At 40.7% G+C, this 19,116-nt stretch overlaps 1 protein-coding gene across 3 annotated transcripts in view; it reads left to right on the forward strand.

The window, feature by feature from the left end:
• The first annotated feature begins 443 nt into the window (after positions 1–443).
• The window catches only part of ANKRD29 (ankyrin repeat domain 29), a 38,128-nt gene continuing 19,455 nt past the window's right edge, over positions 444–19,116 (forward strand). The window contains exons 1-4 of one of the 3 annotated variants that reach the window (XM_061448664.1): positions 444–587; positions 12,931–13,041; positions 14,895–14,993; positions 16,672–16,770. In XM_061448664.1, the coding sequence (XP_061304648.1) occupies positions 13,003–13,041; positions 14,895–14,993; positions 16,672–16,770 (237 nt within the window). In that variant the 5' untranslated portion in view covers positions 444–587; positions 12,931–13,002. Of the gene's footprint in view, positions 588–7,025; positions 7,146–12,930; positions 13,042–14,894; positions 14,994–16,671; positions 16,771–19,116 lie in introns of those variants that run through there. The other 2 variants (XM_061448662.1, XM_061448665.1) reach the window with 2 other exon arrangements.

The raw sequence follows: 19,116 nt of genomic DNA on the forward strand, positions 1-19,116 counted from the left end.
GGGCACCCAGGTGACACTGCCATGGGCACCAACAGATTACTTTCCCAGTGAAAACCTTTTCTAGGCTTCGTGTAAAGTTTGGGGCATATCGAAGCCTGAGGCATCCTAGTCATTCTTGTTTCTGGGTCATCAGGTGCTGTTCACATGCTATCAGTCCTGGACAAATTAGTGGATAAATGACAGATATTACTTTGTCCCTTTAGTAAATCATTGCCAGACATGGATCAGCATTTTGAGATGTTAGGGACGTGGTTTAGTGGTGGAGTTGGCAGTATTTGGTTTACAGTTGGACTTGATGACCTTAAAGGTTTTTTTCAACCTAAATGATTGATTCTATGATTCTCTACTATGTTGACTACTTGAAGAAACTTCCTAATGGACAATATTAAAATCCATCCACTTTATTCTTTTGCGTCTTAATGGTTTTCCTGTTTGTTCTTGGCTTTCTGTACTTTTTTATGGAGTTGCTCATGGACTTAAAGTTCAAAAAGAAGAAAACAAGTCTTGGTCGTATAATAGCTGATTCTTTGTGAAGTGTGCTCCCTTTGGTCAGTCCTGATGACTTGTCAGTCAAACATCAATTTCTGGTATCTGTGTCCAGCAAAGGTTTTGTATTTTTAGGTAATGTTACTGTTGCAAATTTAGAAACCGCCTCAGGTTTACTTCTACATCAGCTGTAGCCTGCCTATAGTCTCATCAAGTTCTTAAGTTTTAAATAGAACCTTATGTTTAAACGTGTTAAGGAGCAAGACCTTCAGCAGTATAAATTGAGGAGACTCTGGTGTTAAATCTGTTTATTCCAGCTGAGGATCACGTGTCGAATGTAACTAAGAATTCAAACATACTAAGTTCAGGAAGATTAAGATGTACTTATTTTTAGTTTTGGAACTTGGAAAAGATAGTAAATTTAGAACAATTTCCTTGTGAAAGTGCAGAAAATTCAATGCAGAATACCTTTGCTGTTTTTTTTTTTAAAGTATAATTGTAGATTTCCATAACACAGATATAACACATTATCACAATTCTCTATGGAAGTGTTATTTATAATTGTAAGAGTTAAAACTCATAAATGTTGGGGGGAAGGGTTGTTGTTTTATTTTTTCATAACAGTTTTAGCTATGTTGATTATCAGACACTTCATTAGGAGATGTGATAGTGCTAGCTTTTTAGCTCTGCTGTAATATTATTTTGTCATTTGGGTATTTTATCATACAGTCATAGCCCTATGTTCTTTAGCCAAGCTCTTTCTTTTCAATTAGAGAACTGATTTTCTGCCAGCAGGGCATAAGACGGAGAACTTGAACAGACTGAGCTCTAGCCAGTAACTCAAATTTTGCACCTGGCAAGGTAAGTAGTCTCCATCTCACATGTATAGAGACGACACCTATACAACTTGCTTATGCCCTGTCACCCTTACCCTCAGCCAAAGGTCCAAAGTCCCTTCCTTTGAGGACCTCAACTCTCTCCCAGTGAGGATGAAGTCAATCTCCCAGATCAGTTTTAATAAGTAGGGCAAGTTCCTAGGGAACCATCTGGACCCTGAAAGTTACACTGTGCAATGGCTTCTGTTTTCCTTGAACAAGGCTTTTGGGACAAAGAAGAAATTATCCATGCAGCTCTGCTGACCAGAATGTCTCATGTGAATGCGACATCAAGAATCTTATGCTTCTGTGCTTAACACAGAAGCATGTTTTGTGGTTCTTGTGCAGCTTTGCTCCCCTTCAACAAATCTGTTTACTTAGGCTTAAAGGATAGCTAAAATTTGCCCCAATTTCTTATACTGATTTTTTTTCTATCATCTTTGTTAATGAACATATGCAAATCTTCTACTTACAAGAATAGGAGTCAATTATATTCTGTGGGCTAAAAATAGCAAACTTGGGATAATCTGTTGGTTTTCCTACCCATGGTAGCATATGGGATATATCACGCATTGTTCCCACACTCCTATGATATGTATGTTCTCAGACCCACATCACCTCCCACAGTAGAATTACATGCAATAATATATAAGCAATGACCAGGAAAAAGAATGGACACAATATGATTTTGTTTGAATATGCCTTTATATCTCAAGATATCAAGTTCAGATTCTTCATGGACTCAGAAGGTCATTTTCATTATCTGCACCAGTATCAGCCAGGAGTTAAGTGGAATTAGAAAGCCTGCAAACCCAAAGTACCTGAAGGCAGGCTCACCGGCTTCTCTCTGGCTGAGCAGATGGAAAATAGATAAACAATTAACTTCAGACTGAGTCATAAAATCAACATAATACAGAGGACAAGCAGGGAAAGGAAATGACAGATGAAGAAAATATACAGTTACAATCTGTACATGCTGTCTTAAAGCAATAAAACTTCAGGAGACCAAAATTCCAAGACTGGGAGGAGAAGGATAACAAATTTTAAAGCATGATGTACAGATACTGACATAGAGATGTTTAAGTTCAGGTTTTGAAGGCTGAAAGGTGTTTGGACTATAGTGACAATGGCATGCTGGTGCTTATATTGGAATGGAAATTGGTCTTAGATGGTAGTTGTAGTCCTTTCATTGACTTTCTTGACCTATCATTCTCTGTGGCTAAAAGAATTAATTTTCTGGGAAAAATGGAAGAGGAAATAAAAAAGCAAATTCATTGAAACACATAATGATTTGCGGGATTATTCTGCACTACTGATTGCAGTGCAATGTTAACTTCTCTCTGATTCCCAGGTCACAAGCCCAGGCATCAGTTTGAAGGTCCACATGAAGGAAGTGAATAAATCTCGCATGGTCACTAACAGTTAGGTACCTTACATTGTCTTATACCACCATGTTTGATATGAAATTTGGTATCATTGGAGGCCTCAGCAAGAGAACCATAGAGTGAAAAGAAAGACTCGAGGTAGCAGCTCCCTAGAAGAATGAATGCACACAGTTAGGATCACATTGGATAAACTCTTCCTATTATTGGATAAAATTTTTCAGGTCCAGTTTTGTAAATTCTCCATTCTATTTTTAAAAGGTTTATGTAATACATAAATATTTGGTTCAGTCTTCCTCAGAAGTTCATAGGATTTGTTTCTAAACTAATTTTTGCTATTTTTCTTATTATCACTATTCATTTCTAAGAGCATCTTGCAAAATAAAGAGTAGCTCGAAGTACATTCTTTATACACTTGTTTCAGTAAAATAGACCTGTATTTTTTTAAATATAATAGAAGGAAGAAACAGCCCATATGGTTATGCTACAGTTTGGCAAGGGAAAGATTAATGTAAATGTTTTATAGGATGCTTTATCAAAGTTAATGCTGATGATTTAAATGCATTTACTTGAACAAGAAAAAATGAAATTAACAGTGCATAATCATAAGAATTCCTTTGCAGAATATTTATGATTTATATCTTTTTTGGGGGGAAATGAGAGGAAGAGATTAATTATGATCTTATGATATAAGAAGCTAAACTTTAGTTACATTGTTTTAAAATTCTAATTTTTCACAAATCTCACCAGAACAATGATTATGCAAACTTCAAGACTTCTCAGTCTAGTAAATGTGGCAACTTTAGGTAATGCAAAAGATAGACTATATTTTAGAAAACTAATAATATGCTGGAACGATCCCAGTATTTCAGCATCAATTGGAAGAGTACTTGCTACAGCCTTCCTATTGTTTTCACGATTTAAGATCAGGCATATCTTAAATGACTGCTCTGCTTCTTTTATAATGAAATGAATTCATAAAGGTAAACATTGAAGATATACTGACTTGCTGTAAGTCTGGAAAAGACAAACTGACCATTCATTTCATCCACTATTTAGAGCATATTTCTCTGCACAGGCACTCAACAGAGTCTGAACATATGGCTTAAAACTGCAAGAAAGTAGATTTAGATTAGCTATTAGCAAGAAATTCCTCACTATGAGGGTGGTGAGGCACTGGCGCAGGTTGCCCAGAGAAGCTGTGGCTGCCCCATCCCTGGCAGTGTTCAAGGCCAGGCTGAATGGGGCTTTGTGCAACCTGGTGTAGTGGAAAAAGTCCCTGCTCATGGCAGGAACTAGAAGACCCAAAGATCAAGGAAAGAGAAGTTTTAGAGTTACTGTCTTACTATTTGCTGATATTGAATCTTGCTGACAAAAAACAATGTACAAAAACGTTAGGCTGATGCTTTCAAAAGAGGACTTTGTCCTGTGTGTTTGCATTTTGAGTTACAAGGCAGGAAAATGGCTGTATGTCCATAGTGTTGATGCATTTGCTTCCAATATCACCTCTAGAAAGTGCTGACATTTCTAAATGTGTATCTGCTTGTCCATTGCTATTTTTAAAAGCAAATAGAAATGAATGTAGTATTTGCATAAGTACTTGTAGATGTTTGGATTGAGATCATAGAATCACAGAATGGTTTTGGTTGGAAGAGACCTGAAAGATCATCTATTTCCAGCCCCCTGCCATAGGCAGGGACACTTTTCACTATACCAGGTTGCTCAAAGCCTTGAACACTGCCAGGGATGAGGCATCTCCAAATGAAATGTTCTGGATAACTCAAAATTTGTGCCACTTCCTTTAATTCTCCATGTGTAGCTGTGCCTGAACTGTTCTGGCTTGGGGGAGCTTTGTCTGTAACTTAAAGGCTTTTGTCTGTGGCTTTTAAAGGCAGTGGTTTCCTTTGTTCTAGTGATTCATTTTAGGTAACCTTCAGATTTGTGCAAAACAATGTGACTCAGGACATTCGAAATAATCACTGTGATGAAATATTAGGCGATAGGAATGCAGCCTGCTGCCCTGCAGATGAATTCTGCCAAAGAGGTAACAAATCCCGACCAGTTCAAATATCTTGCAATCTTAAATATCCTGCCAAGAATCAAGAATAGGGGAGATGTGGGTAGTGTGACCACATAGCCCTAAAAAGCAGTACTGCTACTGTGCTGAGTTTGCAAGGCTTGTCAGAACTGAGGCTTGGCAAGCTTGCCCTCTTTAAACCTTTCTTGATCTCCCCTCAACTTTGTTTTACATGGTTTAGCTGTAACACCAGTTTTACTAAGTGACCGAGTGTCTACAAGTAACTGGTTTTGCTCGTCTTCCTTTGTGCAGTATCACCATGGCTTTATGCCACTAACATGATGGTGCAATTTTAGCTGTACTATTTTAATGTTGATTGGTTTTCTGCATAGCCTTATCTTTTTCTTTTTCTGCAATAATTATATGTGCTTTAGTAGTGATTCTTGGATTACTGCTAAGATTCAGTTATACTAATTATAAATTCTTGGATTTTTATATATATGAGATGTGTTTCCCCTTTGCCCATATCAAGATTTTGAGGGTAACAATAGACAGAGATATACACCATAAAAGGTACTTTCTAAATGCTTTCTGGGGTAAACCTTCAAAGGGTCACCAAAAAGGAACATACCTTACATATGTGGCTTTTTATTCATAGAATCATAGAATTAAGGTTGGAAAGAACCTTAAGATCATTTCATTGCAACCCCTCCCATGGGCAGGGATGCCTCACACTAGACCATGCTGCTCAAGGCTCTATCCAACCTGGCCTTTCTGTCAAATTATTGTAGGTGGATATGAAAGCAGCAAAATCACAACAGACCATGTACAATTGAAAATAGGTGCAGTTTCGGAGTTTGTGGGAAATTAAGAAAGGCATTTCAAAATTTATTTCTTGATATTTAAAATAAATACAGACCAACACCCCCACCCCCCACCCCCCCCCCCCCGTACTGCACTAGTCTGATTTTTGTTGTTCATCCAGAGGATTCATTACTTTTCTTTGTCAGAAAATTTAACATTCTGAGTGATGAATGTGAAAAGCTTGGCATGCTGTTCACAATAGATTGAATAAATACAGGGATTTTCCAGGGGTGAGGCAGGGAGTGTGTACAGATTAGCAATACTTTCCTCTATCAGCAGGCAAGCACCACTGTGTGACTAGGAGCAAAGATGACTCTAAACAATGCAATATCTGCTGAGTTTATTCTGTATTTTTAAATTTAAGAAAAAATCAGAATGATCACTCATGTTTGTATGATCTTAGTAATTAAGGCGAGGTTCACACCAGGCCATACATTCTGAGATGAGTTTATGCTATTAGCAGCTCTCATCTGCTTGCCTGCAGTTTGCGTTACTGTATGCACAGATGAATATTGCCTCAGGAAAAAGAAAAAATCCTCCACTTGCAGATTAGTGAAATAAACTAATTGGATCTCAGTGCAAATATATTCTCTCAATGCACATACATAATTTTCTCATCAGTGGCATTTATGTGTGCACATCAAAAGAAGAAAATCCCTAAGGGCTCAGTTAAAACCAACCATAGCAAAGAAATTCAGGAATCTCCCACCAGAGCATGCCCCGCTTTGCCTACTTTATATCACGCAGACTTTGAATGAAAACTGCAGCAGTCAGGCAGAACAGGACATGCATTGGCTTTATGGCTGTTCATTTCTGAAGTCTTAAAATTAAGCTCTTAAGAACTTACTGTCTTCCTCATGAGAGCACATGGCCCATGGGAGGTAGTGTCACAAACATACATGCAAGGTGAAAGAACTCTCCTCCCTACATGCTTGTGCAGTTGGGTATACTCACAGTGATCCCTTTTGAGAAGTTTTTCCTAGATATGAAGGGAAAAGGCTGTGAAATACCAAAAGAGGTGCCATGGAGGTGACATTAGGTCAGTGATGAGACTCAGGCTGGGGGTGCCTGGGTTTGGACCGTTTTAGTGCTATTTCTGAGTGATGGGTGCCTGACCTATAGGTCTGAACCAGAAGCGGCTGACCAGTGTGTGCTCCCACTGGGGGCCCTACTGCTTGCTGTGGGATGCTGCTGCTGCAGCAGGGATAGAGAGTGGTGATGACAATAATAATAACAACAATAAGAATAACAATAATAATAACATCAACAATCATAGACTAATAATACAATAACAGCACAAGAATAATAATAGCAATACAAATAATAATTATATAATCCCACACTCCCGAAGAAAACCTTTAAAGAAGAAACCCAACCAGAAACCCATAGGCATAGAGTGATGCGGGAGGGAGGTGCTGGCCCCGCGCCCCGCCCCGGCCCCGCGCAGCCCCGGGCCGCGGAGAGGCGCGGATGGGCGCGGAGGCGGAGCGCTGAGATGCGATGCGCAGGATGTCGTTCAAGGTGAGCCGGGAGCCGGGGAGAGGGGCGGGGGGATGCGTGTTTGTCTTCCCGCTTTGTGCCGGCAGCCCGTGAGATGCTCCGTCATGTTCTTGGATGTGGGGATTGATTTATCATGTTTTTCTTTAGGAAGTAAGGAGGTTGTTTGGCGCGCAAGGAAAGAAACCAGCAGCGTCCTTCCCGGGCTGTGGGGTGCTGCGGTGGCAGCTGAGGGAGCGGTGCTTTCCACCGCAGACATCCCCTCAGGAGAATGCCTGGTTAGCGTTACATAAACGGCGAGCCTCCATGGAGCTTCACGCCGGCTTTAGGGCGGCCAGGCTCAGCGCGGCGGGGTTTGGTGCAGTCGGGAGCCTCCTCTGCACTTTTCTGGTCATCTTTGCTAGTGCTGGTTGCGTAAGAGTTAGGAGGCAGCCTTTATTCGTTCTAGTTGTTTTGGGTTACAGTGGCCACTGAAGCTGGGCTGGTTTGTTCCCTTTTCTGTCTGCGACTCCTGTCACTTTTTGTACTTTTTCCATCCAAAACGATGCAAGAGCAGTCATTTTAAAAGATCACCTGAAATAGATTTGGCTTTTTTTAATCTGAGGACAGGATTAGTGAAATCAATTGGCCTTACATGAGATGTACATCTTCTCCTCGGTTATGCACTTTCTGGATGCTGCGCTTGCCCTCTCTTATTGATCACCAGCTGTGTGCCAGACCCTTGCCATATTGCCTGTGTTGCATCGCTTTATTTGTTGGATTATTCCCTGTGCCTGCCTCTCACTCCTGTCGAGGTGTCTCCCTGCTGGGATTACTGCTGCTGCAGTGACACCCTGTCAGTTCCATGGTAGTGCAGCAGGTGGTTTCCGCCTGCACTTAAAGCCCTAATGGGGCAGGAAGCAGCTCAGCCTTAGCTTCACCCTGGATGGTGAGATCTCTGGGGTCACTCCCTTTTTGGTCCCACACTGGTCTCACACCTGCTTGCTTTTCTTAGTCTCTTCTGTTGCTCCAGTCTGTGTCTGTGAGTTTTTTCCCACCTTTCTTCCCCACAGGAATCCACCCTAAAGGATGCTAGTCCCATGCTGTTGGTGGTGCTATCCACTTCTTCTTGCCTTGTTTTTCTAGCCTCCTTTTTTAGCTTTGTCCTTCAGGTTTTCTTTTCTGTTCTGTTCCCATCAGCTCCTTTTGTGTGCTGTATTTCTCACTTTCTATTCCCTCAAGTACTCCTGTTCAAGGCAACTCACTCACTGCCAGCTCTCTCTCCCTCTGGAGAACTTCAGCCCCCACCTCCCTCTGCTTTTCCTCTCTTTTATGTCTCTTTTTTTTGTTGGCATTTTCACTTTCTCTCAGAAGACCCTGTACTTGGATTCCTGACATCTCTGTTTGCCACTGTTTATTCATGTTTTCCATTTGATTATCCTACTTACTCATGAGGTATCATTTATCTTGCTTTCTCACTGTCTACACACATGAATATCCCCTCTTCTTCTACTAGCTTTTGCCTGTCTAAACTTACGTTGATATCTTGAACTACTTTTCTTTTTTATCAGTATCCTTCATATAAGATATATGGTTATCTAATAAATTCCTCTCTCTTTCCTCCTCAGGTCCACTAACATTTTCCTCTCTATCATGCTTGATCCTGATTTCCAGTTCTTCTTCTTCAAACTTTTTACTCAGTTTCTCCTGTCCATTAGGAATTGTTTAGAAACTGAGAAAGAAAAGGGAATTTTCTTGTATTTTGACAGAACAAGGAACAGCCACCAGGCCAGTGTTCTCCTCATCTCCTTTCTCTTTGCCTAAGCCTCTTTTCTTTCATCTTTAAGATCACTGTTTAAAAATGGTACTGTTCTTAACCAGTTGTTACCCCACTACGACCTGCCTCTTCTCTGCAAACAGCAAGTCAAAGGTAGGGCAGGGAGCAGGAGCTGCTGATCACAGCACTTAAATGATACTTTTCCCCTCAATATTCTTAAGATGACATATACAGACACATTAGTGCATTTTATTTTTTCTGTATTGCTGCATAGAAATGGTCTTGTCAGATTTATAATGTATATTTTCCTCTAGGCCATTTTTGAATGGTCCAGAGGAGTCCACAAGTCCTGAGGATGGCCAGAAGCTCTCCTATGAAGGCAATCTGAGAAAGCTGGGCTTGTTCTGCCTGGAGAAGAAAAGGCTTCAGGGAAACCATACAGCAGTCTTCCAGTAACTAAAGGGGTCATACAAGAAAGATGGAGAGGGACTTTTTATCAGGGCACATAGGAACAGGACAAGGGGGAATGGCTTTAAACTGAAAGAGGGGAGATTGAGATTATGTATTAGGAAGAAATTCTTCACTATGAGGTTGCTGAGGCACTGGCACAGGTTGCCCAGAGAAGTTGTGGATTCCCCATCCCTGGCAGTGTTCAAGGCGAGGCTGGACAGGGCTTTGAGCAACCTGGTCTAGTCGAAAGTGTCCTGACCGTGGCAGGTGATTGGAATCAAATGATCTTTAAGGTCCCTTCCAACCCAAGGCAATATGATTCTATGAGTTTATGGTTCTATGGTTCTATGAATAAGTATTTTTGCTTGATGTAAGTACAGCATGAATATAATGCCAGCTTTTCATCTTTGGGCCCTCATGAAAGTATATAAAAAATAGAAATGAGTAGTACAGCCAGAGTCTGAAATAATGCTCTGGAGATCTTGATGAGGTAGAGGAAATTGTATCCTAAAAGTTGCTGATGCTGAAACAAATGACATTATGAAACATGTCATTTTCACCAAAGCCATTAGCTAATCGCTTTTTCAAACATTTATTACATTCTGTTCCCAGACTGTCAATGCTGAGAATCAATCATTTACTTTAAGGCGGCTTTAGGAGCAGACTAGCTTTGTAATAGAAATTGCATGGAAATTGTATACATTTAAGCTCTTGAAATTCAACAGTACCTCTCCCTAAGTATCTGATGAGACAGGATCGAGTCCATAACTGAAAAACAGCAGTCAAGATTTATGTCACATACTGCTATTTAAAACCCATTTATTGCTCAAATTATTCAATTAATCAGATTAGTAATCCCGAAGTAGGGCCTTACATTTGGCCTACCAGTGATGTCAGCATTGCTGATATCACCTGAAAATGAAGAGCACCGAGGTATAAATCCTTGGTTTGAAAGCAGAAAAGAAATTGCCACATGGTACTCCCTGAGGCTGTCGTTGTAGTGTATGCAGATCACCTGAATGATTTTGCAAATTCCATTCATCTTAGCAGACAAAATAGCTCAGATTTGTGTTTGCTTTTTTTATCTAATCACAGTATGGTTGATGGTCTGAGCATGTTGTTTACTCTATTTTTATACAAGGAAGTGGGAGCACAAGGGGAAATACGAGTACTGATAGCAGTTGTTCCAAATTGGGTCAAAAGCACCACTGGGAAAAACCTGATTTCATATCCTTGATGCACTGGAGAATTCTTCCATTCCTTGGGTCTGATCCAAAGCATGAGGACAACTTTGCTGGAGAGCTGCTTTAGTAATTACAAGGGGGGAAAAAAATGAAGTAGGAATTTATGATTTTGGACTTCTACTTCCAGACTAAGGTAGCACTGGCAACTTAGTTCTCTCCTCATGTAAACTGATGAAAGCAGGTGAAGAGTTCCTGAATATTGATTCTGGCTCCTGCCTATCTGATAAATAAAGGTGATATTGTATGGTGGGCATAATAAAATGCAGTCATATTGCTACTGTGTCCTCTTTTAGAAAACCTGTCTGGATGAAATAAATCTTTCCTTGTATGAATATATTGCCATATCCTAAAGTTTTCTCAACATTTAAAGGATAGAGTGAGGTATAAAAAGAATAGATAGATAGAGTTAGATATAGATATAGATGTATTTGTAGATATAGATGTATAGATATAGATATAAACAGAGATAGAGATATATGAAGGAATTTGGTTTCCCATTCAGAAAGGTCTATATAGAATTCTTTGCAATAGCTTTCCACTTAATATCATAATAAAGTAAGACAATATTTCTAACTACCAGCTCTACAATTAAGTAGCTGCCTAATAGAGCAGAGCAAAAAGGGCAACATGGGCCACTGTGTGTTTAGGGCAACTGTTTGTTTTTATGTAAAATTTTAGTGGTTAAAAATGTGAAAACAGGAAAACACTACTGCGTTACCAGCAAGGGTATAAACTGCTAGCTTTACTTTGATTGACATTATCTACAGATTCACCTGGGAAAATGTATTAGCTGTAAAAGGAAGATCAGAATTTGATCTTGCTATATATCGTTCTTACTGTATTTTTCAGACTCCTGACCCTGTGTGTGCTGGCACAAGAAATATTGCTATCAATTTATAGGAAGTGTCGTATAATTTATTGAGTGGTTGAAACTTCTCTCATCTCAAACAACTGCCAGTTTTCTAATCTATGAATATTAAAAATGCAACTCGTGGAAAGTGATCAGTGTGACAGATCTGTGATAGATTCATACAGGATTTGTCTTCTGTCTGCTGGTTTCTGTGAGGCTTATTACCCTTGCATCAGTGAAGGAAGCAATTCAAACTCTCCTCTATGTGTGCATTTTAAGCATCAAGCATAAAACCATTCAATCCTGATTCTCTACCTCATTACACATGTCTACTGACATTTAGACATGGAGAAGCGTGTATTACATTTTCTGAAGCTGAATGATTGACTTTTCTATCCACTGTGCACTCTGTTTGGATTATCCTGAAGGTAGGATTCACTGGAGAACCAAACCCCCGGCTATTTTTGACAGTGTTTTTGTCTAAGATGACTGCCAGTGAAAAGGTGCTTTACTGAACTGTTGGTGGTTTTAGGCCTTATGAAAAAACAGCAGCATGAGCCAGCTTTAGGATACATACTATTGCCATCACAGTGATGTTTTGCCTCCATAATTCACCCGTCACAGTGCTTACCTGTCAGGGCAGCATTTTGGCAGCTGCTTGCATGGATATAACAAAGAGGCCAGGTGCAAAGTCTGTGTCTTTTTCTGCTGTCCTCCTCCTATGCTGGGGCAGTGATAATTTGCTTCTATCCAGAAGAAGTCACACTGTGGCATTGTTTCTAAGACTAAGAAAGCCTCAAAAGAGGATTATATTATTACCAATTTGTTTAACAGTGGACTGTGTTATCTAGAGTTTCCTAATTTTAACTTACATATTGCCCTGCATACCTAGTAAATGAATCTGTAAGTGTATAGACAGAAAGATTTTATCCCTTTTTTCCCTGGCATCACTCAGGAGATACTTCATGTGCCCACAGTTACAGGGTGTTAACTCCAGGGAGGAGGCAGACCAAACAGTATGAGAAATGCATGAGCAATACTTTTTGCTTTAGTGGGACTTGAAAAGACAAAAAAGAAGGAGACAGCAGAGAGCCAGCCTAAAACCTGGGAGCATGTCCTGCAGCAGGACATGTCAGCAGGATGATTCAGCCTTTCTAACTGCTCAGCCCCACCACAGAAGCAGACAGTACAGGTGCTAGTTAGCACATTGTTTTCTGGGATGTTTCCCTGTGGATCTGGACTAGCATCATCGACTCTCATTACAAGCTAAGTGACATAGGCTGCCATGGACACAGGGAAAACCTGAAACTACATGAGGTAGTATGGAGGGGCTGATCTCTTTAACTGCACAAAGAAATTAAATTAGTTTCTCTTCCATGCTCTGGTTTTGAAAGAGCAGCACACTGAGCTGAAACGTGCCTGGCTTGAATGCAGAATTCACATGTGTATGTTTGTCCAATGTATCTTCCAAAGTGGTTCCTTTCTTTCTTTTCTTTCTTTTTCCACCAGAAAGAAACACCACTCGCCAATGCTGCATTTTGGGCTGCAAGAAAAGGAAACCTGGCTCTCCTCCAGCTGCTGATGAACAGTGGGCGAGTAGATGTGGACTGCAAAGACAGCGTATGCACATAATGCACCTACACCCTGGGCACTGATTTTGCATCACTTTCCATAGCCCTCTGTGCAGAGTGTGTGGCAGGGATCTAACAATAGGCATATAAGAGTCTTATGGCACTTAGGGATGATTTAAAACCTTATCTTGTCAGGAAGCAAGTTTGAAGCTGAAGATAAAATAGCATGATGATTTACATCAATGGCAAGGGGTTAGGAATTTGCCAGCGCTCAAAAATGTGTCTTACACAGTTATTTGTGGTGCTGACATTAAAAGCACGTATCCTAACACCTCGGGCTTCTCTTTGCAAGGAAATGTCATTATAGTAATAGATCACAGTGAAGAGTCAACCCAGCTAAGCCCAGGTAGCAATGATTCTGTCAGCTTGCAAAGCTCCTCATAATTAGAAGAATTCCTGGCCCCCTAACTGCTGATCCTCCCCCACCCCAGTATCTCCTGGACTTGGCACCAAGGACAAGCAAAGAGTAACCCAGTCACATGGGAAATAGATTAAATGGGGATTTCCTTACTGTAATTGGCATGGGTTGAAATCAGTTTTGAGATTAGGGTGAAATGGGGTGAAAACACAGACATGTCTTGCTATTCTGCCTACAGTATATGGAGAGGTACTTGATTGTACCAAGCTGTGGCAAAGAGCAGGGGAAAGCTGAGGCTGAGAAATTCCCAGGTTTCTGTTGTTTGGAGCTGGGCCTGGCTTACTGGGAGTTGTGTCTGTGTTGCACAGGATTGTTGTTCACATTTCCAGCCTGAAACATGAACCTGTCACAACCTCTCTTACTTTGAATAGCTTAAAAGTGCAAAAGATGTTCTAAGCCCATTGACTTCAACCTATCTTTTAATTTTAGTTTCACTTTTGCCCTGTAGGCAAGTATTTGTCCTGCACTACTTCTGGAGCTGATGCTGTAACTGTCTTTTTGACAGGGAGGGGAGGATGTTCAGATGGGTAATGAAGTAAGCAGGACAGATCAATGTAAAGAAATAAGGTCCATTACTCCTTGATCTTTCTCAAAAGAAGGCTAACTTTAGTAAAGAATTCTTACAATGCACTGTAAAATATCCTGCCTTATCCATTCTAACAGGTATACACGTTTTCTAGACTATAATATTCTGGTATGATTAAGGCTGCATGCTTCTTTTTTGAAACATCATACATTCCTTCTTTAAATTGAACTGGTATGTGTGAATGGTTTAGAGGATAAGTTCCATCCCTAGGCATGTGGTTTCTGTGAGTTGTCTGCACACCACATACACATAACCTAAATCTTACCTGGTTCACTGAAGTAGTGACCTTATGGTGTACTGTGGGAACTTCAACACATAGTTCTGGTATGGAAAGTTGTCTCATATAAAGTGAAAAGATTACTCTCATAATTTGGATAGGGAATTAGTATTCAAATCACCCAGACCTTGCTCCTGACTGTGACTCAGAATTAAGTGACTCAGCTAAGTCACTCAGCTCCTGTGTCTAAGTTTATTCTCCTGGAAATGTTGCAAAGATCTTTGGGATTCTCTGATAAAAATGCTGTGCATAAACCAAAAACATTCTTGTTACCCTTGTTTCATTTATTTTGGGACAATAAGGCAAAGTCATTGCATACATATTTGTTGAATGGTCAGGCCTTAGCACTGCAGACAAGTCTGTAATGTTTTTGCTTTAACACCCCCTAATTGCTCATTTTCAAAGTATTCGTGATAGCAAGCTTTAAATGATAGCAAGTTTTTCAATTATCATAAGCTTCTTTCAGCTTTTCAGAAGAGGTGCTGCTGTCTCTTCCATTCAGCCTGGTTCATTGCTGAAGGTGTCTGTAGAAGGTACTGACTTGTTTTTCCTTATTCCCAGCTTGGCACAACAGCTCTGATGGTAGCATCTTACTATGGCCACATAGACTGTGTGCGGGAATTGGTGTTGCAAGGAGCCGATATCAATCTGCAGAGAGAGGTAGGAGAAGTTCTGCAGTCAAACAGGGATTAAGTGACCGTTGGCTTATTACAAATAATAAGAGTGTAGTGTTGTCTGCTGCTTTTTTTGCCAATTGCTTCTGTGTTACTTGCATGTATGAACAGGGTCTGTTCTGAGAACATCAAGGAATCAGATGTCTGGGTTTTATAATAGGAAATGAGATGCCAGAGGAACATTTATAAATAATTCATCGAACATTTCCAGCACATTTGGTTGGTGAGGGGCAGTTACATCTGAGATGTAACTCCAGGGTTACACCATTAATGCATCTGCAGTTTTACTTATCAGCACAGTAATTTACAGCTCTCCGGATGAGACATCCTTTACCATTCGATTTGCAGAGTCCAGTCATTCAAATGGAATGGATGTCATTGCTAGCCTGAGGATTATTTTGGCTCACTACGTTTTGGAGTTTCTGCCTTTTGGTCTGAGCCAACTCATCTCTAACAATCCCACAGCTTAATCACCTGTACCCTTCCTTGCGACTTTGCTTTGCCTTCAAGGCATCTCTTGCACCATGCTTGCTTGCGGCTGGCTTCAGGAAGCTGCCTTCCCCTCGTACTCCACACAGATGTTTGTAAGGAGTACCTGCAGCTGCTCTGGTCTGTGTGCTGTATCTGCAGAGAGCAAAATTGCTCTGAGACAACAGCAGTTGTACTGGTCCTAAGAGCAGAGCAGTTTAAGGAGGGCATGCAGTGACACGGGAAGGTGGCTGGCAATGCAGGACAGCAGTATGTTTGTTGCTTTAACAATACAAGCCAATGTTTCTCACTTTCCTTGGAAACCTGGAACCAGAGAATTAATCTCATGCTGACACCTGCAAGTTACTGAGTCAGTGAATGCCATGTTCAATGATAAAAGTTTCTTTGCACTTACTGGCCTAAACTTGCTCTAATCGTGAATGTGTCTTTCTGGGGGGTCCTGTTCCAGCAAATCTAGTATTTAAACATGTTCTTTCCCTTAGGGTAAACGCTGCTTGAAAACCAGGGACAAAAGGAAAAGTTGAGAACAGTTTTATGGGGCTGCTCTTGAGTATTGCTCAGGATGCAGTGATTCAGCAAGCCAACAAAAAGAAACCCTGAAATCCTCCAAAATTACTCTGTTGCAGAGAAGAAGCAACACAGATGAAGTTTAAGCCCTAAAGAAAAATGGCACTGTTTTGAAACTAAATTCAACCAGTAGCTTAACCAGTGCTCTTGTACTCCGAAGGTGTTGTGAAGCTTAGGGAAGTGAAAGCCCCATAAATGTGTCTGGAAGAGGAGGCTCTGAAATGGTGTCAAGAGACCTATTGTAAAGGCATTAGACACTGGAGTGAATTTCATGTGGAATAGGTGTTGATTTCAAATTAGCTGTTCTTTTCTCACTCTGGGCTTTTTTTCCCTATCTGGTGACTGGGTAGAAGTTAGTAAATTCTAAGAGGTCTATTTGAGTAACTGCCCAGAAGCCCCTTATGAAACTTGCATTTTATTCAAACATACGATGCTGGACAGATTTCTCAGTGCAATAGGAATAAAACTGACCTAAGATACCTGGTGTCCTCAGAAGTCCTCAAAATCATTCTGTCTTTTCAGCTGATATAGAACAGATTGTGAATACTTTTAGATTTGAAAGTATCTTATGTGTTTGAGGTTTTTTTAATCCATTTTATTCCTTACAGTCAGGTGCAACTCCTCTGTTCTTTGCTGCACAGCAAGGCCACAACGACGTAGTGAAGTTTCTCTTTGAATTTGGAGCCTCTACTGAATTTAGGAATAAAGTAAGATGATGGGTCTGGTTTTGCATGCTGATACATTCCAACAATCAAGGCTTTTTTCCTGTTCACATCAAATATGACATGGCAGCAGGAGGATGGCAAAAGGATTTCCTCACTTGAACATTTTCTGCTTAATATGTGTAAAGCAACATATTGTGAAACTATTAACTTGGGACTAGCTTCTGTTACCTAGAATTAATGGCTTAAGTCGATCAAAGGTCAGTCCCTTGATAGTGATAGTTGATAGTCTTTATTCTCAAGCCATCCTACAGTACAAGGGGAAAGGGTCTTTTTATACATGTTAGGTAGGATCCCATTTTAGGTGTATATGTACTTCATTTGCACAGAATGGAATTTCATCTATTTCGGGATGTCTCTGAGTGCTACCATAGGATACGTAAAAGCACAATGGCTTCAGTCCTCCCTAAATTCCTATTTACCCATCTGTGCCAGGATGAAATGCACCACAGAGCTTCTATTTATTTGCTCATCTCAATCCTTTTACAAAATCTTCTCAGAATAGCCAGAAGCACAGACGGTAGAGCCTGGGTTGGTTCATCCCCTGTCGTGGGGTGAACAGCTTCAATTCATCGCTGACATCAGTGTATCAATTCAGTTTCTTTGTCCAAAGCAGTACTAGAACCTCTGCTTTCAGCAAACAGAACCAAACCCAGCATATTTTCATTACATATGCTTGTCCTTGATATGCTGGCCAAATTTTGGAGAATCCCAATAATTTGCAAAGACATTTGCCACTCACTTACCCTGGGATCCATAGCAATGTGTTTAAAGAAGGAATAGCTCTTTACCCCACAGCAACCAATCCTTAAAGCTGTTATAGTCTGTGATTTGAATGACTCCTTTGAAATTGTTTGATTTTCATGACAATTTATGATCCTTATGAAGCATGCAAAATATACATGACATGAGTCAGTAGGACAGATAAAAGGATAAAAAGGAGTAAAGATCTAAATTAAAACAAATATATTCCTGCATTCTTATGCTCCTAATGGCTTCAGGCTTTGGACAAATACAGGTTTGTGTTCTACTGTTGCTCACCTTGAAACTTTTCTCCCAGCCCCCATATTACTGGCTGTCTCTTCTGAATTTATATCTGACATGGCCCATGTGCCAGTCCTAAGTACCTTTTAAGATACTTTTTAAGCACTCAAAGTATGACACAAGCTACTGTGCCTGAAAAAGCTCATAGTACCTGAGCAAAGGCCAGCTGAGTTAAAATAATCTGTGCAAGATTAAAGTGACACTGGTTTAACGAGTTGAGGTTAGCTATCATGTCATGCTGTCTTTACTGAAAGGATCTGCTCTGTCTCAACAGTAACATGAGAGCTTTGCTAGATTCGTCATTAATGCTGGGATCTATCCTGGAAATGTCATGTTCATACTTTCACTCATCCCTTGCTTGGGAACTGCAGCTTTTCTTCTGAAGTAAGGACCTAGACACAGGAATACAAATACTTACAGCTTCCAGACTTGGCTTTGGTAACCCACCAAAGTTTTAGATTGAGGCTTGCTGGGAAACAAACTTGTACTTTGTGCAGCAGCGTGTACCTGAGCAGGAGGCTCCACTGAGAAGGTGTGCATTGAGAGTGTGCATTTTCCACTGGCCTTCGAGTGTGGTTTTGTATCTGTTCTATTTTCCTATTTAACAATATGTTTTCAATAGCTTGGAATTATTCCATCAAGCCATCCTTCTGTTAAAAGGTGACTAAGATAACAAGCTCCTCCATCCCCTCCAAACCCAGAAACAATACAGTTGACAAAACATGCCTTTTCAGGTCACACATAAGGCGTTTTCTGATTAGTGTGATTGAGTGCGCCCTCAGCAAGTTTGCCAATGACACCAAACTGTGTGGTTTAGTTGATACCCTGGAGGGAAGGAATGCCATCCAGAGGGACCTTGACACACTTGTGAGGTGGGCTGATGCCAACCTCATGAAGTTTAACCATGCCAAGTGCAAGGTCCTACACCTGGGTTGGGGCAATCCCAGGCACAGCTACAGGTTGGGCAGAGAAGAGATTCAGAGCAGCCCTGTGGAGAAGGACTTGGGGGTGTTGGTTGATGAGAAAATGAATATGAGCCAGTTTCAGTGTGCGCTTGCAGCCCAGAAAGCCAACCGTATCCTGGGCTGCATCAAAAGGAGCATGACCAGCAGGTCGAAGGAGGTGATCCTGTCCCTTTACTCTGCTCTTGTGAGACCTCACCCGAAGTATTGTGTGCAGTTCTGGTGTCCTCAACATAAAAAGGACATGGAACTGTTGGAACAAGTCCAGAGGAGGGCCACAAGGATGATCAGGGGACTGGAGCACCTCCAGTATGAAGACAGGCTG

This window comes from Pezoporus flaviventris, unplaced genomic scaffold (assembly GCF_033815535.1).
Source record: "Pezoporus flaviventris isolate CSIRO_AGI_PZ_B2104156 unplaced genomic scaffold, CSIRO_AGI_Pfla_v1 ptg000007l, whole genome shotgun sequence".
Classification (NCBI taxonomy): domain Eukaryota; kingdom Metazoa; phylum Chordata; class Aves; order Psittaciformes; family Psittacidae; genus Pezoporus; species Pezoporus flaviventris.